Below are 22700 nucleotides of genomic sequence, written 5' to 3' on the forward strand. Positions count from 1 at the left end.
GGCCCCTGTGATTTTGTTAATGTACTTTGGGTGTGGGTATGTGTTTGTTTGGAGTCGCCTAAATCTGACCGCTTGCGTTTTATCAAGTTGCTTGGCTGGTGGTGGGAGCGCGCGACGCCTCAAGTGATACCTATGGCTATTTCGTGATAAGGGTGAGAATTGGGGTTTGTGCAGAGCCCGAACTGGGCATGTGCACCCACTTGCAGTCATTGCAGCGATTTAAAGTCACAATAGTATCCAATAGAGGTGTGCAAATACCTAAGAGTAGGTTTTGAATTTCATTTTAAAAAAAAAGTGAAAAAGACGAATATTGAATTGAACATCAGAAAATCTTACAGCAAGTATGATGCCTAAATTTTGGTATGGGAAATCCGGATGCACCACATAAGAATGTTGGCAGACGTTTTTAGCTATCAGTAACATTTGATGGTCTGTCCTTAAAGGGAACACCAAATTGGTATGCCAGCACTGATTACAGCTAAGTCACAAAACACCTATGTATATGAAGCTCCAAAGCATGGTGAACCTAACGTCAAATTTGGTTGGCCGATCCAGTTCTTTGAATCGGATTGCAAGACTCCAGATTCGAGTCATAGCAAGAATGCGGCACCAGAGCTGCAAGTAACTTTCCAGAGCAATTAGAGAGAAAGAAGCGAAGGCCAAGGGGAACGTTCAGTATGATTCGACTAAATGGCACTGCATCATGCAACATTATAGCATCACAAAAAGTGAGAGCGCAAGCCAGACAAGAAATTGTAGGCTACGAAAGCAACTGCTGCAGCAGCTGTCGCAAGATAATCCAGCAAGGTTCTGACTGGTGTTGCAACAGTTGCAGGTTTTTTTCATTACTATGACTCATTGCATTTTTTACAACTACTGCTCTAGGAGGGCACATGTAACCGGCTAACGAAGGCCTCGGGGGAGAGCACCTGATATTACATGGTGGTTCACTTGAGCCAAACGTTAAAAATATACAAATGCCATGTAGCTGGACAGAACTAAGGTAATGTTTGCTGTCACTTGGAGATGCTCAGATTATTTGTTGCATTATGCTTAATTATATAATTAGTCAGAATGAATCAACTTATTAATTATTATAATTAGACAAAAAGTGTCAATGAGAAAATTGTAGAGCAACATGAAAAACTCAATACAGCTTTCTATTGGTAAATATGTGCTACATGAAAGTGTTTTTCCGTGTGTGAAGGAAGCCCGCTAATACACGGAAAGTGCAGTGTATGTAAAAATAAAAAAAAAAGCCCTAGTGCCGATAGGGCCTGCCGCCTCCGAGACTGTAACAGAGGCCATGTCAATCTCGGAGGCCGCAGCACGTGATCTAGGCTGCAGGCGTGCGCCATAAGCGGCGCTCGTTGCCTTTCGAGGAGATGAGAGAAGGGAGAGGCAGAATCGCGTTTCTCGGACCGCGCGGCAGACTGCATGGCTCTAGCAGCCACCGTAGCTCTAGTCCCATTCTAGCCCACCACTAGTCATGTTTAGTAGTACCTTTTCTGAGATGCTCCTTCGCCCATATAGTTTCTCAATATATCCTTCGTCCACCTCTGTGATTACGTTCTGACGTCATGTTCGCCATGTTTATTGTAAAGAATTTTGCATACTAGCCAAGGCAAGCCACTTTTGTGGTCTAGAAAATGGCGGCGCCCTAATGCCTCATCCGAAACACCGTAGTACCGTAGTCCGAAGTGAAGTTTGCAGCAAGTGTTTGTTTATTTTCTGTTTTGGGAATAGGAGGGAAGGAAATTGCTGCAGAGCACACTCAATCCAGCTTTGTCAGCTGATTTCTGAACGTTGACCTACGGCCCGACGCGCTGTTGCAGCGCCGACGGGAGACCCGATCGACTGCTCTATTATAGAAAGTTGGACACAGATGTTTTGTTGCACACAGCGTAGTCGGTTGGCAGCCTGTGCGTACGGCAGCAGCTCAGAGTTTGGAAAATATCTTAGAACAGATTAAGCGATGAGACTAGGATGAGTGTATCTGAGCCCGCGCTCGAGTTGGATTGCTGCACTGTTTGTCCAACAGTTATCCGCCTGTCAGCAAGCACCAGCGTTCCCTCCACCTCGCGCATCGATTTGTGGTTCGCCATCAGCGATGGTCGACCTGTCCGTTCTTCGTTCAGGCTTGTCCGACCGCACTGAAATCGCCTGCGCCATTTCAGAACAGTGCCATAACCTGGGGCACTGTCGCCGTACACTGCCACCAGCTTGGCATAGACCTCCTCGGCCTTGTGTTCCTTCAAATGCAGAAAACGAATCACTGCTCCTGCTCCTGGATAGCCAACTATCCCTACGGACTCTGCCATTACTTTTTCTTTTGATGTCATTGCGGTTTGTTTTATACAGCAATGCACAGAACAGCATTTTTGTATTCCACTAAAGCATGAAAGACGTGTGCTTCTTTTTTTATGCCTATAGTGTATATGCCTGCTCCAAGTTTATGATAGCTGTAATATGAATTCTATAAACGCCCTCCGTATATGCGTTTCATAGAGTGGCTTCACCGCAATACAGCTGTGTAATGTGGTGAAAGGAAGCGAGAATTCGCGCGCGTATTAGTGTAAGCAACATGTCGTTAATTCGTGTACCTTGACTTTGCCTCCAGGCCACCTAAACAGTAACGGGGACACCAAAGCTTGAACCTAGATTGGTCCGTTGGTTGGGGATTCGCCGAGCCCTCCGTGTGCCTGGGGTGGGTTCGGAGAGGTAGTTCCACTTTTCGCTATTCTCGCTCAGTGTCCCGACGCGTATAGTGCCTTGACCTGAAGCTAGCATTAACATCTAATCATATGCGTGGGCGCTTTGACGTGCATATGGTTCTCAGAAGGAACGTACCGTGCATACATAATTGAAGAAAGAAATGCTCTAAAGAAACAAGCTATTCACCCGTGGTCTACGCGAGGCTTTTCTTTCGAGGAACCCGTGTGGGTTTCCTTTGTAGCAATTGCTACGATTGCGTGGACGTCTCATTTTCCCTTAATTAATTAGTTCTCTCCACCTTGCGGATTTCCACAGAACTCTTATGTCAAAGCTTATCCTTACACAAAACTATACGTTGAAAGAAATATCAGGTTTAGGTCTTAAGGAAGTAAAGCCCATGCATTTTCGCCTATTGTCATGTTTTAAGAAGAAAAAAAAAATAAATGAACTTCATGCTTTTTGTAGGGACCTCTAAACATGGATGGAAAAGAAGCATCTGAGCCAGCAGCCCTACTGCCAAAAATCGTTCGCGTAACCACATTGGCAGACAGCACTGAAACTTCAAGAGACGCAGCCACCATGGATTGGGACTCGGGGTGAGGTCTCCCGAGTCCACCGAAATGGGGTCAAAGGGACATATGCATATATGGGTATGGGCATAAAGGGATATCAGCATATATGCTTCCAATGAAGGCTAAGCATGAGATAGGCGGATTCGATTCTCGGTCACTGCATTTGCATTGAGGTGAAATTCAGTAAGGCTTGTTTACTTCGATTTACGTGCATGTTAATGTACCAGCAGGTGGTCGAAACTAATTTAGAGCCCTCGTTACCAAGTTTCTCAGGGCATGTGTTGCTTTGAAACACTGAACCCTGGAATTTTTAATTAGGCAACACATTTTTATATTAGTTCAGTGGGTGGTCTGTCAAGCAGCAAATTTCTCTTTGTGCTATGCCATTGTTTACCAGTTCAACCTTGTGCTGGAAATTATTTTGAAACATACAGCCTCTGCAGGTTAATTCAAACTTGTAGAGACTTCGGAAAAAGGACATAGTGCAAAATAAAGACAAGGACACGAGAGAGTAACACAAACACAGCGCTGGTTTACACCTGTTTATTCATGAAGCAATGAAGGAATTAATATATAGGGTGCTACTGTGCGAAATATGTGAATGATCAACAAAAAACCTGGAATATCATTTGCAATGCTGATAATGATAGCCACGTACCTACAGAGCACACGAAATGCTCGACATTCAAACCCTGTCAAGATATGCCATTTCCCGAGATGACAGTGCCATCAAAAGGAGAGCTGACACATGAGCTATCAAACTTCCTAATGAAATCTGCTTCAATGATTTCATGTGTCAGCTGTGAACTATGCTTAGCCAGCACTTCGCTCTTTGTTTTTCAAAGTAGGGCTTACACCCGTGGTCACGGCAATGAGTACCCAGATTGTCCTGTACCATGTTGTACACATTGTTATGGTGCTCCCTGAAACGATCATTTAAGCACCTTCCTGTCTGTCCCATGTACTTTTTTTCCACAAGAGAGAGGAATCACATACACCACGCCAGTGATGCAGGGCACTAAACCCTTCCGGTGTTTCACAGTACAATGGCCACGCCTGGCTTGTGAAACAAACTTGCAAATCTTTGCTAGCTTTTCCAGAGCGGAAAAAACCACAGCAACACCAGCATGTTGCCCTACCCTTTTCAGTTTGTGGGACACATCATGTATATTCGGAAGTACTGCAAGTTTTTTCTTTTCCACTGGCGGACGTGGTGCTCGATCAGCTTCGCCATGCTTGACTTGCTTAAAAAGCTTTTCCACGACAGCTGATACTAAAGCCCTCTGTATCTAAAGATACTAAACCAACCTGAGCATCAAAACTTTTTTGCATAGAATGCGGACATGACCTTCTGAGGGCACTGACAAGGCACACATTATTGACACCTCTTTTGACTAATTTTGAATGTGCTGTCCGGAAAGAGAGAAGCGGTTTCCCACTCCTTGGTTTGAATGACCAGCACAAATGTCTACTGGACATGTACAGCCTGACGTTCAAAAACCTTAAACAGTTATTTTCGGGTTGCTCATGCGTCAGCTCTAACGGATGCAGGTTTTTTCTGAATACATCTAACACTTTTCCTGCAGCCTGCTCATACACCTCTTCCAGGCATTCAATGAGAAGTAAAAAATCATCTACATGTCTGCACACTTTTTCAACAGGGGTCATATTAAGAAAAGTTTGAATAATGCAGTCTTTATGTGCAAGGTAAATATCGCTCAAGAGTGGCGCAAGACATGAACCTACGCAAAGTACACAGTTTTGTTTGAGTTATCTGAACTATAACAAAATGCAGTTCAACATTGCATTGCCAGTTTTTACATGCATATTTAAGAAAGCAACAAATGTGCAAACATTATGATGCATTCGACAAAGTTGCTTTCCCGGCGAACAGTGTGCGTGGCACTATATTGTATGAGCAGCCACCAACATACGTAGCTGCCTGGATATTGAACATAAATGCATTCTTACTAGTACTTGTAAGCATCAGTGCCTTGTTATCAGCCATTTTTCACTGTGTTCCACTGCTTTAACAAGCAAGAAGTTACAATTATCCAAAAGTGTTCATTTTACTTGCCTTAACTATTTGGCTTCAAAAAGAATTGGAAACAGCACTTTAATTTTTTTTCTTGAATTAATCAACTTTTGAGTCATGAGAGCTTCAAATAAAAAAGGCAGGAAGGCTTCATCTGAGGCCAAGTTTCTTCAGTTGGTTACTCTTTGTTCTAGGGTAACATTAAGGAGGTCATCAGCAGTGATGATAGGAGCAACGATCAGGCTGTGAACCATTAGAGGCACATAACTGATTGATTGGTCTATCACATCCATTAGTGAATACCCACACTGCTTTGGAATTGCAAGTATTGCTTTAATGTCTCTGCGACTTGATTGATAGTCCGATGAAGACCCCAGGTAGAGCTACTTTAATTTTGTTTGGTTCTCTATTGTGGATCCATTTTTTACTGCATTTTGGTGTTAGCACTTTCGTGCAATAATGAATAACTGTATTCCCTGATTTTCTTTTTCTTTCCTTTTTTTGTAACTCATAAAACATACACAACATAACTCAAGGCCATACAGCTGTCCTGAGTGCCAGAAATGCTTTGCCTCACGGACTTGCCTCACAATGCACATGCACTGGCTTCATGGTGAAGTGGAGATGGCTGCAGTGAATGGGAACACCAGGACTGAGATCATCGTGTCGCCTAGCAGGCCTTCGACTGTGCTGGCACCTGTAAGTGAAGTTCATTGTTGGATTGTGAAATTTTACTTTGTAGTTTTCACACTAGAATTAATATTGAAGAAACACCAAAGAGAAACGCTAAATCAGTTTAGATTGATAAAGTATTCTTGAAGAATGGTGTTTTCACACATTTCACAATAATTGGTTGATTATTGTAAGAAAAAGTGAAGGTCAAAACTCCATTCCTTGAATTTTGTGGCTGGACCCCAGGCTCGGTACACCAATGTGACATCATAGATTTCGAAGTATATTTTTTTCCTGGCACGATGCTTTGCGACTTCTAAAAGTTCTTGATACTTCCCATGTTCAGTCTTCGGCTTTTTTAGCATACAGTTTACTCCATTTGTGTAGATCAAAAAGTTTACTAGGCTCGAGCAGATGCCGTCAAAATCCATGATATCACGGGAAGCTGCGATGTCATGGTAGAAGGATAGTTCAATAACACAGCTCAAATAACTTTTCTCTTTAGTGTTCCTTTAAACGGCACTTGTAACCTTAGGTTTCAAGTTGCTGTTATTCCAGACATTCTCAGGTACAATAACTAAAAGTTTGGAAAAACATTATTGTACTGTAGGAGTCTGTGTTATGTGAAAGGTTTTGCAGACAGCAGGCTATTCGACACTGTTCAGGGCTTTCCAGAGAGTTACCAGATGCGTGAACATGTTTATGTAAAGTAAGCACAGTGTTGCGTTATGGCCAGCAGCTTAGCCAGAAAATTTTTTGGTGGAGGGGAGAATAAAAGGGGGGGATGGGTGGGAGGCAAGCGAGTTACTGATGGTGGCGCATGGAGTTTCCCATCACATAATGCCCGAGTTGTGCAGAATTGAAAGCTTGATGTGACGATGCGTGAAGCATATTGAATGTTGTTTTACATGAGCACAGTACAGAGTGTTGATTGCAGTAGGAATGGCAGAATGGAGGCTCAAGCTGTGAGGTTCTTTCAGCAGCAGAATTTCATTGACAAAGTACATTAAAAAACCATTTGTTCGGAAATATTTGTGAGAAGATGGCCTTTGAAGCCAGACACATTCCATATCTTTCATAAAAAATTCTGAAGGCCCCATTTACTGCACATGAGAGAAAGGCTGACTATTCCTTCTGTTTGGTATGGCCGTACAGTTATGTCTTGGGAGAAGTCGCACGTTGTGTTGCTTACTTCCGATGCACATTCAACGCGCAATTCAAACATCAATTCAACGTGCGATATTATTTTATAGTTCCACGTTAAATACGAACGCCAAACGTGTTCCACGAGCGCGCGCGTAAGCAGCGTCAGTGCGTCGTCTGCTCTGGGACAGGATGGATGGATGAATGAGGCTGAACCCTTTGAATCGGGTAACGGCGGTGCGCGCCACCTAGTCATGGGAAGGCAGCGCGATCTGGTGGCGGGCGCTTGAACTAGGCGGAACGGGCGGCGCGCTTTGTTTCTCCCGTCAGTGGGCAGGCATGAAAAAATATAGGGGGCTATGTATGGTCGGAGGTTTGAAAAGGAGAGCTCACGTGCGCTGCAACTACAGTTGAGGTGGCAGTTTGTTGTTTTTATTCTGTGGCGGCAGTATGGACGGCGACAATTATGATAAGCAGGAGGCGGCCTGGAATCGACATCGGAACGAGATGAAGAGAAAACGAATCGCCGAGGAAACTGACGAACAGCGCGCCGAACGACTGGCTAAACGCCGTGAATATGCCGCCGCGAGACGGGCACGTTTAACGTCCGATGTCTCGACCGCTAGCAGCAGCGACAGCAGCCGGAGTAAAGACTTGAAACCTGCTTCACCGAACGTGCACAAAGTATGGGGCTCTTCTATGACTGCAGCTGTGATGGTGTTTCTTTAAAGTAAATAATTCCTTCCCAACTTAAATTTGAAGCACTGGTGAGGGCAGAGTTCTGACTGGTGTGGTTTAAATCTGTTGCCAGCTTTGCGGGTCAGCCCTACCAGTGCCATGTCTGCTCAACCGCCTTTATCTCGACAGGCACCTGTTAGTGCACACGTGCAAAAGCCTGCACACCTGTACTGTGTGCCAGAAACGCTTTGCTTGGGAGAATAACCTCACACTGTACATGCGCCAGATTCACAGCAGAGTCGAGATTAGTGTGGCAGGTGTTAACATCGGAGCAGAGCTCACCTACCACACTGCCTCCTTTAAGTGAAGTGGAAGGTGGTATTGCACAATGTTATATGTCAATACATTAAATGCTAATTGAAAAGGGAATAGCAACCTTGTGTTTCAACCTGAAATTATTAAAGTCTTGCTCACACAGAATAACCGAGAGAAAAATCTGTTAGAAATCTAATGGCTAGTGGGTTCCGCCTGGCATGCGCTTCCTGTCACTGTGGTATGTCTGTTAAATAAGCTGCTCAATGAATGGTGGCTGAACGAGTGAGGTCTGTGAGTGGTGGCGCTGGCTAACACTCCCAGGGTTCTACTAGGAAACATGAATACCCAAGAAAGTGGATGGGGAAACGGCGCTGCGGTAGCTCAATTGGTAGAGCATCGCATGCGAAATGCGCGAAGGTTGTGGGTTCGGTACCCACCTGTGGCAAGTTATTTTAAAGTGATAGCTTTACTGGCTGCGAACTTGCAATTTCGCCGTGGCGGCGCTCCGAGGAGGCACATGACGTCACAACGCGCGCCTCACCGCGGATATTTCTCTCTCTCTCGCTCCCTAGTTACTATTGCGCATGTGCCACTAGTAGCACCAAGCTACAGGTGTTTCACCGTTGCGCAGCAGCCCGTGATGAACGATGGAATGCGATCAAGAGACTTCAGCGCACTCAAGAAACCGAACAACAACGTGCCGTTCGCCTAGAGAATAGTGACACGGCCCAAATGGCGGCATGTCAGGCTGTCAATCATGAGGAAGAAGTTGTTCAACATAGAACGGACAATGCGATTCGAGTAGCGGAGAGTGCCAGTGTGACCAGGAGCTTTGAAACTGACTTCACAAACAATCCGTTCGGCTTCGTTTGTGACGTTTGTGAGCGGCTGTGGCATAAACGAGACTTGACACCTGTGATTAGCACCATGCGCCCAACTCTAGCCTTAGCGTGCCCGAGTGGGGTGAGGAAGGGGGAGCCGTGGCAAGTGTTTGCTCAACATGTAGCGCCAGTTTACAGAAACAGAAGATCCCGCTGTACAGTGTAAGCAACGGGTATAGGTATCCACTCATGCTGTCCGGTTAGCTTTCGTTACATATATCCTGTCATAGCCGAGCTAAGCCACTGCCAATTTTTTTTCATCCACTTTCATTTCCATTAATTTATCGTTTCTATAATTTATTAAGCACAAGTAATTTCCCCTATGTTGTCCTTGGTGTCGGTGTTTGTTGGCTTTTTATGATATAAATTGGGCAAGTGTCATATGTTCATGCACTGTCACACAAACTTAAAAATCGATGAAGGAGCTTGGTGTCGCTACATTACACTGACCAAGGTGTTTGCCTAGAGCGAGACAGTTACAGTGTATGCAGCCTTACACAATATAACCATCTCAAACGAAGGTGAAAGTTTCGCTGCAAGTGATCTGCTAGGGCAGAGGGGGTACAGCCTACACCCTTCGTTTTTGCCATGTGAAAAAACTCGCACATGCAGTACTTTTCACCTAATGGTGGTGACCACAGGCTGATGTCTCGTTTCAGGCAAACATCGGCCACGTCTTTGAGCCAGAATGTGTTCTGCAGTGCTATGAGGATGAGCACTACGGCAATGGTGCTGCCAAGATCAAAAAAGAAGAAGAGGACAACGAAAGGGTTGGTAACAGCAAAGCCAAGTGCATGGCCATGGATGGACCTTTCGATCCGTTCCCATGGCAACGATGACTCCTCACAAATTAATCTAACTTCCCAGCTTGTCGGTTTCTGCAGGTCTCGTGGCATTCATATCTCTTCATAAATTGACGTCCTGGCTTGCCATTCAAAACCTGGTTTCAACACGAAAGGATGTCAGTCTCTAAAATAGTACTATTGAACCTCAAGATTGCAAACACTAGCAAAACAAGTTATCGAATGTAACAAAGTAAATCTAAATTGTCTCACCATTATGGGTGTAACGAATGAACAGTTGTCGAATCATAATTCGCGCTTGACAGAGACTGTCAGGAAATTCAAATAAGCCTGAAATACTGGGTTCACCAGAAAATACTGTATTTATTCGAATAGGGGGAGTTTTTTTTCCCAGAATTCTTAGCCTTGACGTCACTCCCCACCTTGTAAGGCTGATAGGATCAGTTGCCGTATTATTATGGTGGCAGCAGTGCCACATTTCTGGCGATCTAGATTTTAAACTGCAGTACAGTTTGTACAAACTAATTTGGTAGGTGAGGCTGTACCATATTACTGCGCACACGATCCTCAGTGAGAATTCGAAAAAATTAATAGTAAAGGTGGAGTGCAGGATATGTGCGAATTTTGCCTTGAAGTGTGGCTTTGTGGCAACGCGAATTTTGTGTTATCTCTTGGGGAACCCGACTCTCTTACCGTCTCCACATGTTAAAGCTCCTTTTCCCTCTGTTTCATGCTCACTACTTTGCATTTTAGCTGGATTAGTAATTCACTATTTCAGGCAATCCCCACCAAGTCTGAATACTCCATTGACGAATCTGCATCGCCTCGTATTATAGTTTGCATCCTTATGTTTTTACAGCAAAGCCGTATATGGCTAGCCGTTTCACCCATCTGTTTGTCTGTCGGTTGCCTGTATGCTGAAAACTCCGGCACAGCCTTATGTGCATGCGCGATAGAATAAAAGGGAGGAGGGGCGAAAGGGAGAGAGGTGCGCCATTAGCCAACACCACCTAGATAGCACAAGGCCTGTTTACTCCGACCCATGATGTCGCACTACCTGGCCCGAAATTTCCATTGACAAAGCTGGCGTGATGAAAGCAGTGATGTCAAAATCACTGTTGCCTTCTCTGGAGCATTGTCATTAGATTCTATGGCAGTCGGGCCAGGTAACATGGCGTCGTAGATCGGAAGAAAAAGGCCTTGTGCTATCTAGTTGGTGTTGGATTAGCTGCGCCAATAGTGATATCGTTGCTCTCCGTCGTAGCCAAGCATGCGCACCGCAGTTTCTCTCTGGCTCCCATATGGGTAGGCCACGCGTCGTACGTACTCCTTAGGAGCAAGCAGCTTTCGATCAGCAACACCACGAGCAGAAACAGGAATGAGCTCATCTACGCTGTGCCGATGCTGCAGCCCGAGCACAAGAACAGGCTCGTGCAGCCGAGCTCAACCAGCAACTGCATACCGAGGATCCGGTAGGCTACGAAGCCATTGTTTAATGAATTGTTGGGATTAACCGTGATAAACACTGGGGCCACACATTTCAGCTTTGCTGGTTTGCAGCTTTGCTGCAATACAAGAAGGCCGACTTGTTACTTTTTTTTTCTTCTTTTTGCTCTTTTCCTTTTTCTGTTCCATATGTCTAGCACAAGAGCACATATTATTTTTGTCCTACAAGAGTGTTTGCAGAAATACGCCCACCTGCTTGGTTTGTATAGACTGCAGTGTGTACAAATAAATAAATAAAACTTTCTGTACAGAGTGCTTGGGCGGTGACTTTTTTCTTATGTCAGCCAACAAGGGGCACTCTCACTTTATGATCGTAACCACATCACAGTTTATAATCAAATAAATGCAGTAAGTGACTTTGGTACAGAAGTCGCAAAGAAAAAGAAGAATTGGCCGTATTCTCGGAGCATGACTTTCGGGGTACCATCAGTTGGACATGACTGGCACAAGGCACATTGACATGTAGAAGCGACGGCACTCTTGGCAAAGTGTCAAGCACACTGTGTTATCACAGTGCAGAGACGGGGCCACCTGTTGATGCATACAGTGCCAGTCATGCAAAATACAGTTAAACCTTGGTGTAACAAACTTCAATATAATGAAATTCTCCATATAACAAACTATTTAGCTTTTATGCCCTTTATGCTATTCCTTTTCATCCTTTTCACGCATTGTCAATTGTCAGAGCGCCACTCCGCCAGCATTATCTACAGGATCAGCCGACCTTGAATGATGGATGATAAGTGGGGAACGAAACTTGGATGACAAATTTTGCAAATCAGCAATGCAACTTTTACGACTTAGTGGCTTAGCATGTCCTGCAGTTTAGGCAATGTCGGCGGCTTCTAGATAGACTAGGTTTCAATTGTTTCGGTTTCGAGGAGGCACTGGGGACATGGCCAGCATGCATGCCGGTTATGTATCAAAGCAAAATTGTCTCTTTTTGCTCGACTCTGGAGCCAAATTAGCCTGTGGCCATGTAGTTAGTGTTTGAATTATCAAACGGCAATCTGTGAGATGTCCAAAATTTCAGTAATCCTTATATATCAAATTTACGAGGCCAGTAGGGTTGCTGTGGAGCTGACCGAATAATCAAACATGACCGAATTATCGGTCGGCACCCGTATTATAAAACATACAGGGTGTAATGAAGGTATTTTCATGCAACAGCATGCTTGTTCCCCCATGACCTGTGCTTCATGTGATTGCAGAATGCCTAAATAGACTGTGCAAAGAGCATACCAGTGTTGCTGTTGTCGGACACAGGCATGTCTCTAACTTGATATGGTGCCTTATGTTCCTGTGTTGTTGCACAGGCTAAAGAGTCGTAAAGAGGCATGGTGTTAACCTAGTGTTCTCTGTACCATGCAAGTAGCCCCAGCTGAGCAATAATATACAACTAGGCATAAGGATCAGTATGTTTCATGTGCCATATCTATAGTATATTGAGTAACGTTAGGCTGTAGATGCAGTTAAGTCAAACTAACAATTCAATATCCCACTGATAAGATGTGACAACACTTTAAATGCTAGGAATTAGGGATGGCTCAAATCTAGTGATTTGCAGTTAAGGGTGTGCTTGATATTTAAATGTTAGAATTGCATTACTGGCTGGCTCTGTAAACAGGAAACTTGTGTGAGAAATTCTTGAGGTGTTGGCAATCACAAAGAGCAAATCAGATGTGTGTAATCATTGTAAAGACAGTTGACGGCAAGGTCAAGAAGACATTCAAGCTGAACAACCACACTGCCTCCTAAATATGAAGTGCAATGTGGAATTGCGCAATTTTGCAATTTCATTATTGACACGCAAAGCTATGTTAAACGACAATGGTGGCGTCCTGTTTCACGTTATCATTATTTAAGTCATACTCACACTGCATAACTTGGATGTTTGAAAAGTCAGATTGAAAGTAAAATGAGCTTCGTGCTATTGCAGAATGCTGCTAAATAAGTTGATCCATTAATGTGCCAGTGGTGATATGGTTTGGAGTTTTTCTCTTTTTTTTTCCTTCCAAGAATGTGTGTTTGTTCTGCCACTGCTCCACTGTGGAAAAACATGACAGCATAAAGTAGGACAGCTTCCAACAGTTAAGTCTTATATGGCTCACACCAGTATACATAATGTTCGACAAAGTATGGTGCTCTTTTCTCACTGCTTATGTGCTCGTGATTCGAAGTAAATGGATCGTTGCTAAGGCAGCTTAAATATAAAAATAAAAATGAATAACTTTTACAGGGCATGATTAGTGTTGACATCAAAGAAGAACCGAGTAGCCCTACAACTACACCACCTCCTGTAAGTGAAGTGCTGTTTCGAATCAAAGAAGAACCGAGTAGCCCTACGACTACACCACCTCCTGTAAGTGAAGTACTCTTTGGAATTGTTGAATGTTGTGTTTCGATTCTTCATAATCTTACCTAAATTAAAGGGCAGTAGTGACTTCCTTTTTCAGGTTATCATTATTTAAATCGCGCTCACACTGCATAATTTGAATGTATGAAAACTCTGGTATAATGTAACATGAGCTTCAGGTCATTGCCAAATGCTGTATAATAAGCTGTTCAAGGAATCTGCCAATGATGCTGTGGTTTAGACCGTGTTTGTTTTTTTACAGCGTAAGCTGTTGTGGGCTAATTACAATAGCCGTTTTGGTTAACGATGGTGTCCAACGCCAGTGTCTGTAGCAGCTGTTACGGGGAATGAGAGAAAAGATAGCCAGCTCCTGCCGGGCCCTCTGCGCAAGAGTCGGCTACTCTACCACTAAGCGATGCCAGCGCTTGTTAGCCTGTAACAGAGAAATGCCCTAAACATGCATTCTAGCGTGCGAGGAGACATCCGATGTGAGATGTGCACCATCTAGTGCCAATACATGCACACTTTTCATTGCAGTTGCATAATATTACATCAGGTGGTACGCCATATGGCAGTTGCACCAGTAGCGGTACAAGGTAGATAGAGAAATCTTGATGAAGAAAAAAGAAGATTAAGGAGATCTATAAAAATCTTAGAATGAAAAACGTGTGGCATACCTGATTCAACCAGGCTAGGTAACTGTTTTTCAAAAGGATACCAATAAATCATCATCATCATTTGCATCATATCCTGACATTTGTACGCAATGTGAGATGTGTAGTGTTGATACATGCACACTTCCCATTGCAGCTGCATATTATTACACCAGGTGGTATGCTACGTAGCACTTTATAGGTAGCGGTACAATGTAGACAGAGAAGGTTTCAGGAAGAAAAGAAAGAATATTAAGGAGAGGCATACATAAATGCTAGAACGAAAAACATATACAATGTATGTTAATAAATAAAGCTGGCTAGGTAGTATTTGTCACCACCCCGTTTCAAAGGGGACACCAATAAATCATCATCAACATTGTGTCGTGCCACTTGTCACACGATGTAAGATGCGTACCGCGTAATGTAGATACTGTACATGGACACTTTGCGTTGCAGTTGCATATTATTACACCAGGTGGCATGCCCTGTAGCAGTTCATAGGCGGCGGTACAAGGTAGCTAAAGAAGCTTTGAGTAAGAAAAAGAACATTAAGGAGATGTATGCCCGCTTCAAAGGGAATGCCAGTAAATCATCATGATCATCGTGACATTAGCATCATGTTGTGCCACTTGTCACAACTTTAGATGCGCACCACATAGCGTTGAAGTGTACATATTTTGACTTGCAGTTGCATTGTATTCCACCAACTGTCCAGACATGTAGGAGTCGCATGTAGCAGCTGCATGTTGCATGTAGCCGAGCTTGGTCAACTCAAGTAGGCTAGGTGACTATTTGTCACAGCCTTGTTTCAAAGGGGATACCAATAAATCATCTTAATCAACAACGGCATCATATTGCACCACGGTTCAAGGGTTGTGAAATGTGTGCTGCGTAGTCTCGATACCTGTGTTTACTCTTCAATACACATTATGGCACCTCTTCACAACGTAAGAACCATCTATTGCATGCTGCCGAAAATTGAGCTTCTGTGGAGGTGCTCCTCTAACTTATGCTATAACTGTGCTGTGTCTGCTGTGCAGGCCTGTTACCTTTTCATCATTACCTCATTACATTACATTACATCATTACCTTGCACTCATAAGGTGAGACGAGATGGCCCTTTTGTCTCATTGGGCGCACAGATCCCGTACGATAGCGTGGTGTGTTCGAGACTCACGAATTGAGAGGATTTTGTCCAGCTACACAGAGTCGAACGCTGACACGTGCTTCTTCGGAAGTGTACCCACTAACCTGCTTGCCGTGACACCCTGGATTTTGACACTGTCTGCTTTTATCGGAGAAGCGGACTACGTTGTGTTCTAAAAGAGCCAAAGAGTGAAGTTAGTAGGAAGCATGAAAACCTTTTAATTAACCACAAAGGCTGAAATGCAAAGAAACTACTTTGCAATCAGCGACGTCGCACTGACGTACTGGACCGGGGTTTCGGCACAGAACTCAGAGACAAAACGCTGACCATCATTTTCTCTGCTAATAATTCATTTATTTCCATGAAAGTGCAGTTCAAGTGTATTTTGCCAACCTAAACTGATTCAGTTGGTGTCCCTTCAGAAAGGGGGTGGATGTCAAACCTCATCAGTGAGTCAGAATTATGGTTGTATATATTGCACTTTGCATGATGTTGCCATTTTGACAGCAGAAGTTATCTTTTTTTTTTATATGAAATAAAAAGATGCCGCCCATTGTGTTGGAGTAGTACTAGGTGCGTGTACTAGCAAGGCTTCATGTCCTTGTGTCAATGTGTAGCATTGACAAATGTGCAACTTTTCAGGTTTACTTTCATTGCGAAACAGCAACAGCCATCATTCTTGCAGGCATTTCCATTCTTCAACACACTGTGCCTGCTGCTTCCTTGTTGGGAACATCAATTTGTGCTTTGATGCAAATGTTCTTCCTGCAAGAAATGTACTGTACCAATGTCAGTAAAGAAAAAAGACATGCATAAAGGAGAGAATATTTCTACTCAAAAGTAAACCTCAAATAGTAACTTGAAAGCTTTAGTGCCGTGGGAGGTAAGGCTAACACATTCTCTCACATTGCAGCCACACTGTTGTGAAAAGAAATGTGCATGTCGCTTGGTAGGGCCATTCAGACATGAATGGGAAATAATCTTTTCAGACGGCAATCCTGCTGCCAAGGATCGTCTTTGTAACCTCGTTGGCAGACAGCACCGAAACATCAGGAGGCACAGCTATTGAGGACAGTGACATAGGGTGAGCTCACTTGATTCCACTAAAAAATTATCGAAGGGGATGTTTGTTCATGCTTCAGTAAGGCATATTGGTGTTTATTCCTGTGCAAAAGGTTGTCTTCCAAGTGGTACATTTTTATGGTTGCCTGCTGTTTACCACTTTCGGAGGTGTTATTCTTGAGCAACCACTTTTAGGCACTCGATCACTTTCAGGAAGTTCTGCATGGCTCGGCACCAAACACTTCAACTGACAGTGACAGTGCCCCTGGCACTATGCAAAGATGGTGAACTTGGCACAGTGCTAGGAATGCTGTTGCTCATTGTGATGCAGCTTTCTTTAATGTTTAGAACGGGTCTCTGAGACAGAACTACAGAGAGCTCAATCAAGGACAAAGCCGTCCATTCCAAAAGCACCTTGAGGCAGCGTTGAGGCAGCCTACCCTACCACATCATCGCAGTCGTCGCTGTCTGACTGTCGCCATCACTATCAGATGCAAGCACGCTCGCAACTGTCGCCTCATTGGTTAGAAGTTCTGATGTTTCTAATGCGACTTATGTATGTAGAAACTCTTCGAGTCCTGAAGTATCCTCGTTGACTGCAGACCAAATTTCAGGCATCAATTCATCTTTGGGAGCTTTGCAGGGTTCATATAAGTTACTGCTGGCTCGGACAAAGCATGCTTTACTAAAGTAGTTCTTAACAGTAGAAGTGCTTACTTTGGACTACACACTAAAAATAAACTGCACGCCCATCAGTTCATTGATCTTCAAGTCTGGTTACTCCTTGCTTGTTTGCATGGCCATGTCTATCAAAAAGACTAACTTGTTCAGGACAAGGCAATGATACATGACCTTAATTTTGGCGATTGTGCCAGTGTCTTTGAAATGCAAAAGCATGCTGTCATATTCAGTGGTAAAAAAACTTCCACACTTGAGAGCTTAGGCATGTAGTGGGCCCTACAATTATCTAGGATGAGCGCCACCTTCCTTGCTCAATAGGTTGATTGAACTCCCAAGAGCCACCAACAAAAAAGTTCTTGCATCATCCATGCTTTCAAGTTGTGACAGTAGCATACTGATAGCCTGGCAGTACCATGAAAGCAGCGGGGATTTTTTTATTTCTGAATGACAAATGCGGGGCACTTGTCGCTCCCTTCCATGTTGGTGCACACCAATAACCAAAAGAAACAAAGTGAGGTGCAGCTTGCTGTTTTTGCCACCCTTACACATGTTTCCTTTGAGTCCGTGCGTCTTGGATGGCAACATCTGGAAGCGCAGTCCTGTTTCGTCGCCAATATATGCATTGTTGTCAACATAGTTGGCAAGGATGCCGGGCAGCATTTCCTCCACCCACTTCTGCTTTGCCTCCATGTCAGGCAAAACTCTCTCGCTGGTGACAGCTTTGTAAACAGTGCCGTGCCTCTCTTTGAAGCGCTGTACCCAGCTACTACCTGGCTGAAATTTAATATTGTTGATGAGCAGGGCAAGCTGCTTCGACTTTGTGGCCAGAACTGGCCCGGTGATGGGCAAGTTCATGGCTCGGGCACCGAGAAACCACTCGTAGAGGGTGTCTTCCACCTTCTTATAGCCACATTGCTGAACGCGCTTGCACCTGTTGTCTACCAAGCAGTTTTCTTTGTTGAACGTTTCTGCCAAGCATATTATTGTCAACACTGTCGGTTGCAGTAGCCTGTACTTCTTCACCAAGTCACACACTTTTTTACCGTCTTTGTCGTCCTTTGCAATACTGCACTTAAATTCCAGATCTATAGCAGTGCGCTTTCTTTTCATCAGCAGCATTGTGCATTGACAATAATCAGTGGGTGGATCAGCCATCTTCCGTTTCAGAGGCGGGTCAAACGAGGCAGAGAAACCACATGGGGAGGAACAACTTCAACGCAACCAACAAATATGAGCGTGGGCGACTTAATCCGTTAGCAGAACTGTGCATAATGAGAGCAAGCAAGAAATCTGGTAGCAGCACTGTCAGCGCAGTAGGCACGGTCCATTCCTGTATCGGAGGGTGGCGCAGTACAGAGCTATGGGCGCAGGCCCATTCGTGTTCAGGGGTGTGCGAGGCTCAAGATGCGGAAAAGGCTGGAAAACAGGTTCTACTCTATGAGCATGCAGCGGCCATTGGGGTGGTGGACAAGGGTGCAGCAGCCCCAAGTTTTTTTTTTTTTTTCGAAGATTTCGCATTCCATTACCTTGGGCCATTGCAGTAAGCGGCTTATTTCAGCATGATAAACATTCAAAAGTTGACGGTGCAGTGGCTTCTCAATGTTATAACTAATATATTGTTAAAACCGGTATCATTATTAGTGGTTTCTACTGTACGACCATATGAGCGTGAAAGCGTGCAGGACCTGTTGCCTCATTGAGTACTGCTAAGCTATTACAGTAAGCACCCTGCTTTCTGAAGTGCACTTTTCATATCTGCCTATGTTCAGTAGGTATAACATTGTTGTGTTCTTTGTAAAATCCCCTTAAATAGCTGAAACTCCTTAAGTATGTTTGTACATATTTTTCTTCAACCTGCAGAATCCCTGACAGTACCATCACAACCTCAGTGAAGCAGCGTACCGAGGCCGGGAGCACGGCTGAGAAGCTACACCCATGCCCCGTGTGTGACCGGAGGTTTGCCCTCAAGTCCCAGGTGGCAAAACACCAGGCAGTGCACTCCGGCGAGAAGCGGCACACGTGCGCAACATGCGGGGAGCGGTTCGCGTGGCGGCAGAGTCTCGTCCAACATGAGCGTACCCACACGGGAGAGCAGCCATTCCAGTGCAGCTACTGCTCAGTGACATTTGTATGCAATGATAGGCTTAAAAATCACATTCTGACCCACACCAGTGAGAGAACGCACGAGTGTGATGTGTGCGGGAAGCAGTTCAAACTCAAGAGGACGCTCGCCGGCCATCGCCGCATCCACACGAGTGGGACGGAATACACTTGCGAGCAGTGCCAAGCCACATTTGCACGGAGTGATACGCTTAGAGACCACATGTTGACGCACACCGGCGAGAGGGCGCACGAGTGTGATGTATGCGGGAAGCGTTTCAAACTCAAGAACACGCTCGTCGGCCATCGCCGCACTCACTCAACTGAGATGCCCTACACTTGCGAACAGTGCCCGGCCGCATTCCGTCGCAATGCGACTCTGAAAAAACATGTGCTGCTTCATGAATGTGGAGCGGAGGCATACCACTGCCCCATCTGCACGAGGGCATTTTCTCACGCCCCCAAACTTAAATTGCACTTGCGTCTTATGCACAATGGGGGGAGGGTTGGGGTAACGGGCAATGATTGCAAGGCGACGCTTTCACCACCAAGTGGCCATTCCAACACTTCGCCAACGGTCAACATAAAAACTGAAGACTGTGGAGATATCTCAGATTTTGAAGAATTGATCACGGGCGATGTGTACTAGTGATTAGTTGATGTTGTCAGTGTCCATTCCAGCACTCGGCTCAGCCTCCTGCCAATGTAAAAGCCGATGGCTGGGGAGATCTCTTGAACATGGACGATTTGATTATGGATGGCCTATAGTCGTGATTAGCTGGTGTTGTTGGCTCGTCTTTATTTTAGAGGCTGAGAATAGCAGAGATGTTCTAGCAGTAAACGTATAGCCAGAATATATCTCCTCCTCTGACCAAACGACAGCTCAAAGAAATAATCACTTTTCACGTAATTTCTTGTTACCCAATTTGCTACAAACACCAGCTTGTATGTTATGAATGTGAAAGAATTTCTGTTTTTGTTAAGCATCTTTCTGCATGTTGAGAAAGTGACCATCTCCTCTTGTTTCTTGTAAAAGAAGTGCTTTTCTTTGTCTGAGCACAAAGGTAAAGATGTAAAATTGTGTATAAGGGTGGCATATTGATGCTATATTATGAATCTCCACGTGAACACAAGCTATTTAAAACATACTTGACACGTCCTTTTTGTTGGGACTCAGCGGTGTTTACAAAATTGGTGTCAAAATTCATGCAATCTGCCAAAGGAAAAACATATAATGGAAACGCCTCAATACAGTTTGGCGCGCACCTGACTTTTTATCCAGGATAAATATTTTACTTCTGCGTTAATTTTGAAAAAGAAGTGAAGCAGTTTGTATTAAAAGGCTCACTGCACTGAATGAGAATATATTTGGAAACAGCAGCACTGGGGTTCTCATGTTGTGGCACTGCACTTAAAGGAACCCTTAAAAGGACAAACATACTGAGTTGTTAGGTTAGGCTCTTCTGATCAATAAGTGACTCATTTAAGTGCTCCACGTAAAGCATGTGATTTACTATAAGGTATTAAAGATGTGCATCGCTACCGATTGCAGCAATGCCGCTCCCGGAGTTTTCAGCTGCCCGCTTGCAATTAATGCCCAATTGACGTCAGTTAGGTGAGCTGTCCGATTCGCTACCCAGGTTCCGTCAATAATTTTTTCAACTTCATAGTGAACAAATGTTGTTTGTTATTGTTGAAACGTTTGTTCATTCGTTTCTATAAAAAGAAAGTAACAGAAAAAGAATACACAGTGACAGTTTATCGCTACACTGAAGCACTTCTGGTACACAGCAAGTGTTGTCTGTTTGTGTTACAATGTTGTCCGGGTTGACGCAAGCTGCATGGTGAGTGTTGGGCTTGAGCTTTCTTTTCGTGAGCACAATGGATCGCCTTTGTTATGTTGTAGGCTGCAATTCTAGCAATTGGCGATGTAGTCTTAAACTTCGCGAATGCAGTCTTAAACTGCATTCTAAGAAGAATGCAGTTTTTAGTACATTAAAAAATCTACCAAATGCATAGATGTTAAGTGGGAGTAAGTCTGATTTTGAAGCATCAGGAAGGTGTCAGTGTTGTATGCAGAGATCTTGTGTTTAGTCAACATAATTTCATCTATTGCATTTTTTCATTTGCCCATATTCGTAACATTTGAAGGGGCCCACCCCATACCTTTTCAAAGAGACAGACTTTCTTTTTAAAGATAATCAAGAATGTTGTGCACATGTGTGTGAGCTTGTACTCACAGGTAATTCATGAAAGGGAAAATTTACTGTGTACTTGACTGTAACATCTAGTGAAAAAGGAAACTAGTGCAGTTTTCTCTAAAAAGAATGATTGATAGTTGAAGAAAAATACATTCTGGTCCTGGGCTTGAACTTGGAACCGAGGCTTTTTTCCGAGGCAGTCGCTCTACCATCTGAGCTAACCAGGAGGCTAGCAAATGACAGAGCAAGGCCAGATTAATTGACAACTTGAAGTACAGGCACGCACAATGTGGCAAATCATTCTGCAAAAGACCGCAAGGTGACAGAAGGTTCATGTAGAGGAAAACTGTCAACCACCTTCATGGAATAGAAACAAAGCAGGCACTTCCAAAGCTACAGGACAGAGCAAGTGATCTATTATGCAAGATTCCAGGTTTGCTGCTGCATGCAATGTAATTTTGGATTCTTGGGTTTTGCATTACACAACCTTGATGTTATAATGAGGCACGCTATAGTGGGAGACTCTGGATTAATTTTGACCACCAGGGGATCTTTAGTGTGGCCCAAATATATGAGACATGGGCATTCTTGCATTTCGCCCCTATCGAAATGTGGTCGCCATGGCCGGGATTCGATCCCGCGACCTCGTGCTTAGCAGCGCAATGCCATAGCTGCAAGCTACCACAGCAGGTGCATACAATGTAATAATAGTTGCCTTGTATGTTGATGACAGCGTTGTCTATAGACTAGGTATCTTACCATGTTTAAAGAGGCCCTGAAAAGCTTTTCTAACTAATCATACAAGGGCTCCATTATTAAATTGAATCACCTCCTGAACCTTCTGCTGCAAAAACTTTTCGGATCCTTCAAGCACAAGTGAAGTTAGACATAGTTATCGGATCGATGAGCGGCTTGCTCTATCTTTTGATTTACACAAGCATGCTAGAAGCTAAATAGGGAATACACCAAGATGTCGCTGGAGAACAATGCCTTACTGGCCCCACCCAAAGGTTGAACGTCGTGGTGGCGAGATGGCTAATCCCGGCCGCAGTATCTATGCTGCACTTTTCATCTCGGGGGCCATGTAAAGCAGACACAGCAACATGCAACTGTTATGCTTAGATTGGCTGTGCAAAGATGAACTGGTCTTCCTGTGTTTTGAAATTGCAGACATATA

The 22700-nt window shown here is 44.2% G+C and overlaps 1 protein-coding gene across 4 annotated transcripts; it reads left to right on the forward strand.

The window, feature by feature from the left end:
• The first annotated feature begins 1606 nt into the window (after positions 1-1606).
• Positions 1607-20080, forward strand: LOC135901981 (zinc finger protein OZF-like). Of its 4 annotated transcripts, XM_065431869.2 has the most exons (8): positions 1694-1712; positions 2621-2721; positions 3181-3311; positions 5859-6021; positions 9671-9781; positions 13560-13682; positions 16469-16563; positions 19083-20080. In XM_065431869.2, the coding sequence occupies exons 3-8, from the start codon at positions 3193-3195 to the stop codon at positions 19969-19971; spliced, it is 1500 nt and encodes a 499-aa protein (XP_065287941.1). In that variant the 5' UTR covers positions 1694-1712; positions 2621-2721; positions 3181-3192; the 3' UTR covers positions 19972-20080. The 4 variants fall into 4 exon arrangements, with proteins under 4 accessions (XP_065287942.1, XP_065287940.1, XP_065287941.1 ...); XM_065431870.1 differs by lacking the exon at positions 2621-2721 and having other exon boundaries at positions 1607-1712; XM_065431868.1 differs by lacking the exon at positions 2621-2721 and having other exon boundaries at positions 1609-1718.
• Positions 20081-22700: the final 2620 nt, after the last annotated feature.

This window comes from Dermacentor albipictus, chromosome 9 (assembly GCF_038994185.2).
Source record: "Dermacentor albipictus isolate Rhodes 1998 colony chromosome 9, USDA_Dalb.pri_finalv2, whole genome shotgun sequence".
Classification (NCBI taxonomy): domain Eukaryota; kingdom Metazoa; phylum Arthropoda; class Arachnida; order Ixodida; family Ixodidae; genus Dermacentor; species Dermacentor albipictus.

Excerpts from the sequence above, each read along its gene's own strand:
- LOC135901981 (XM_065431870.1), top strand. The coding sequence starts at position 3,193 with ATGGATGGAAAAGAAGCATCTGAGCCAGCAGCCCTACTGCCAAAAATC. Across the intron at positions 6,022-9,670 it reads CTTCGACTGTGCTGGCACCT|GCAAACATCGGCCACGTCTT; the intron begins GTAAGTGAAGTT and ends GTCTCGTTTCAG. Across the intron at positions 9,782-13,559 it reads AAGAAGAGGACAACGAAAGG|GGCATGATTAGTGTTGACAT; the intron begins GTTGGTAACAGC and ends TAACTTTTACAG.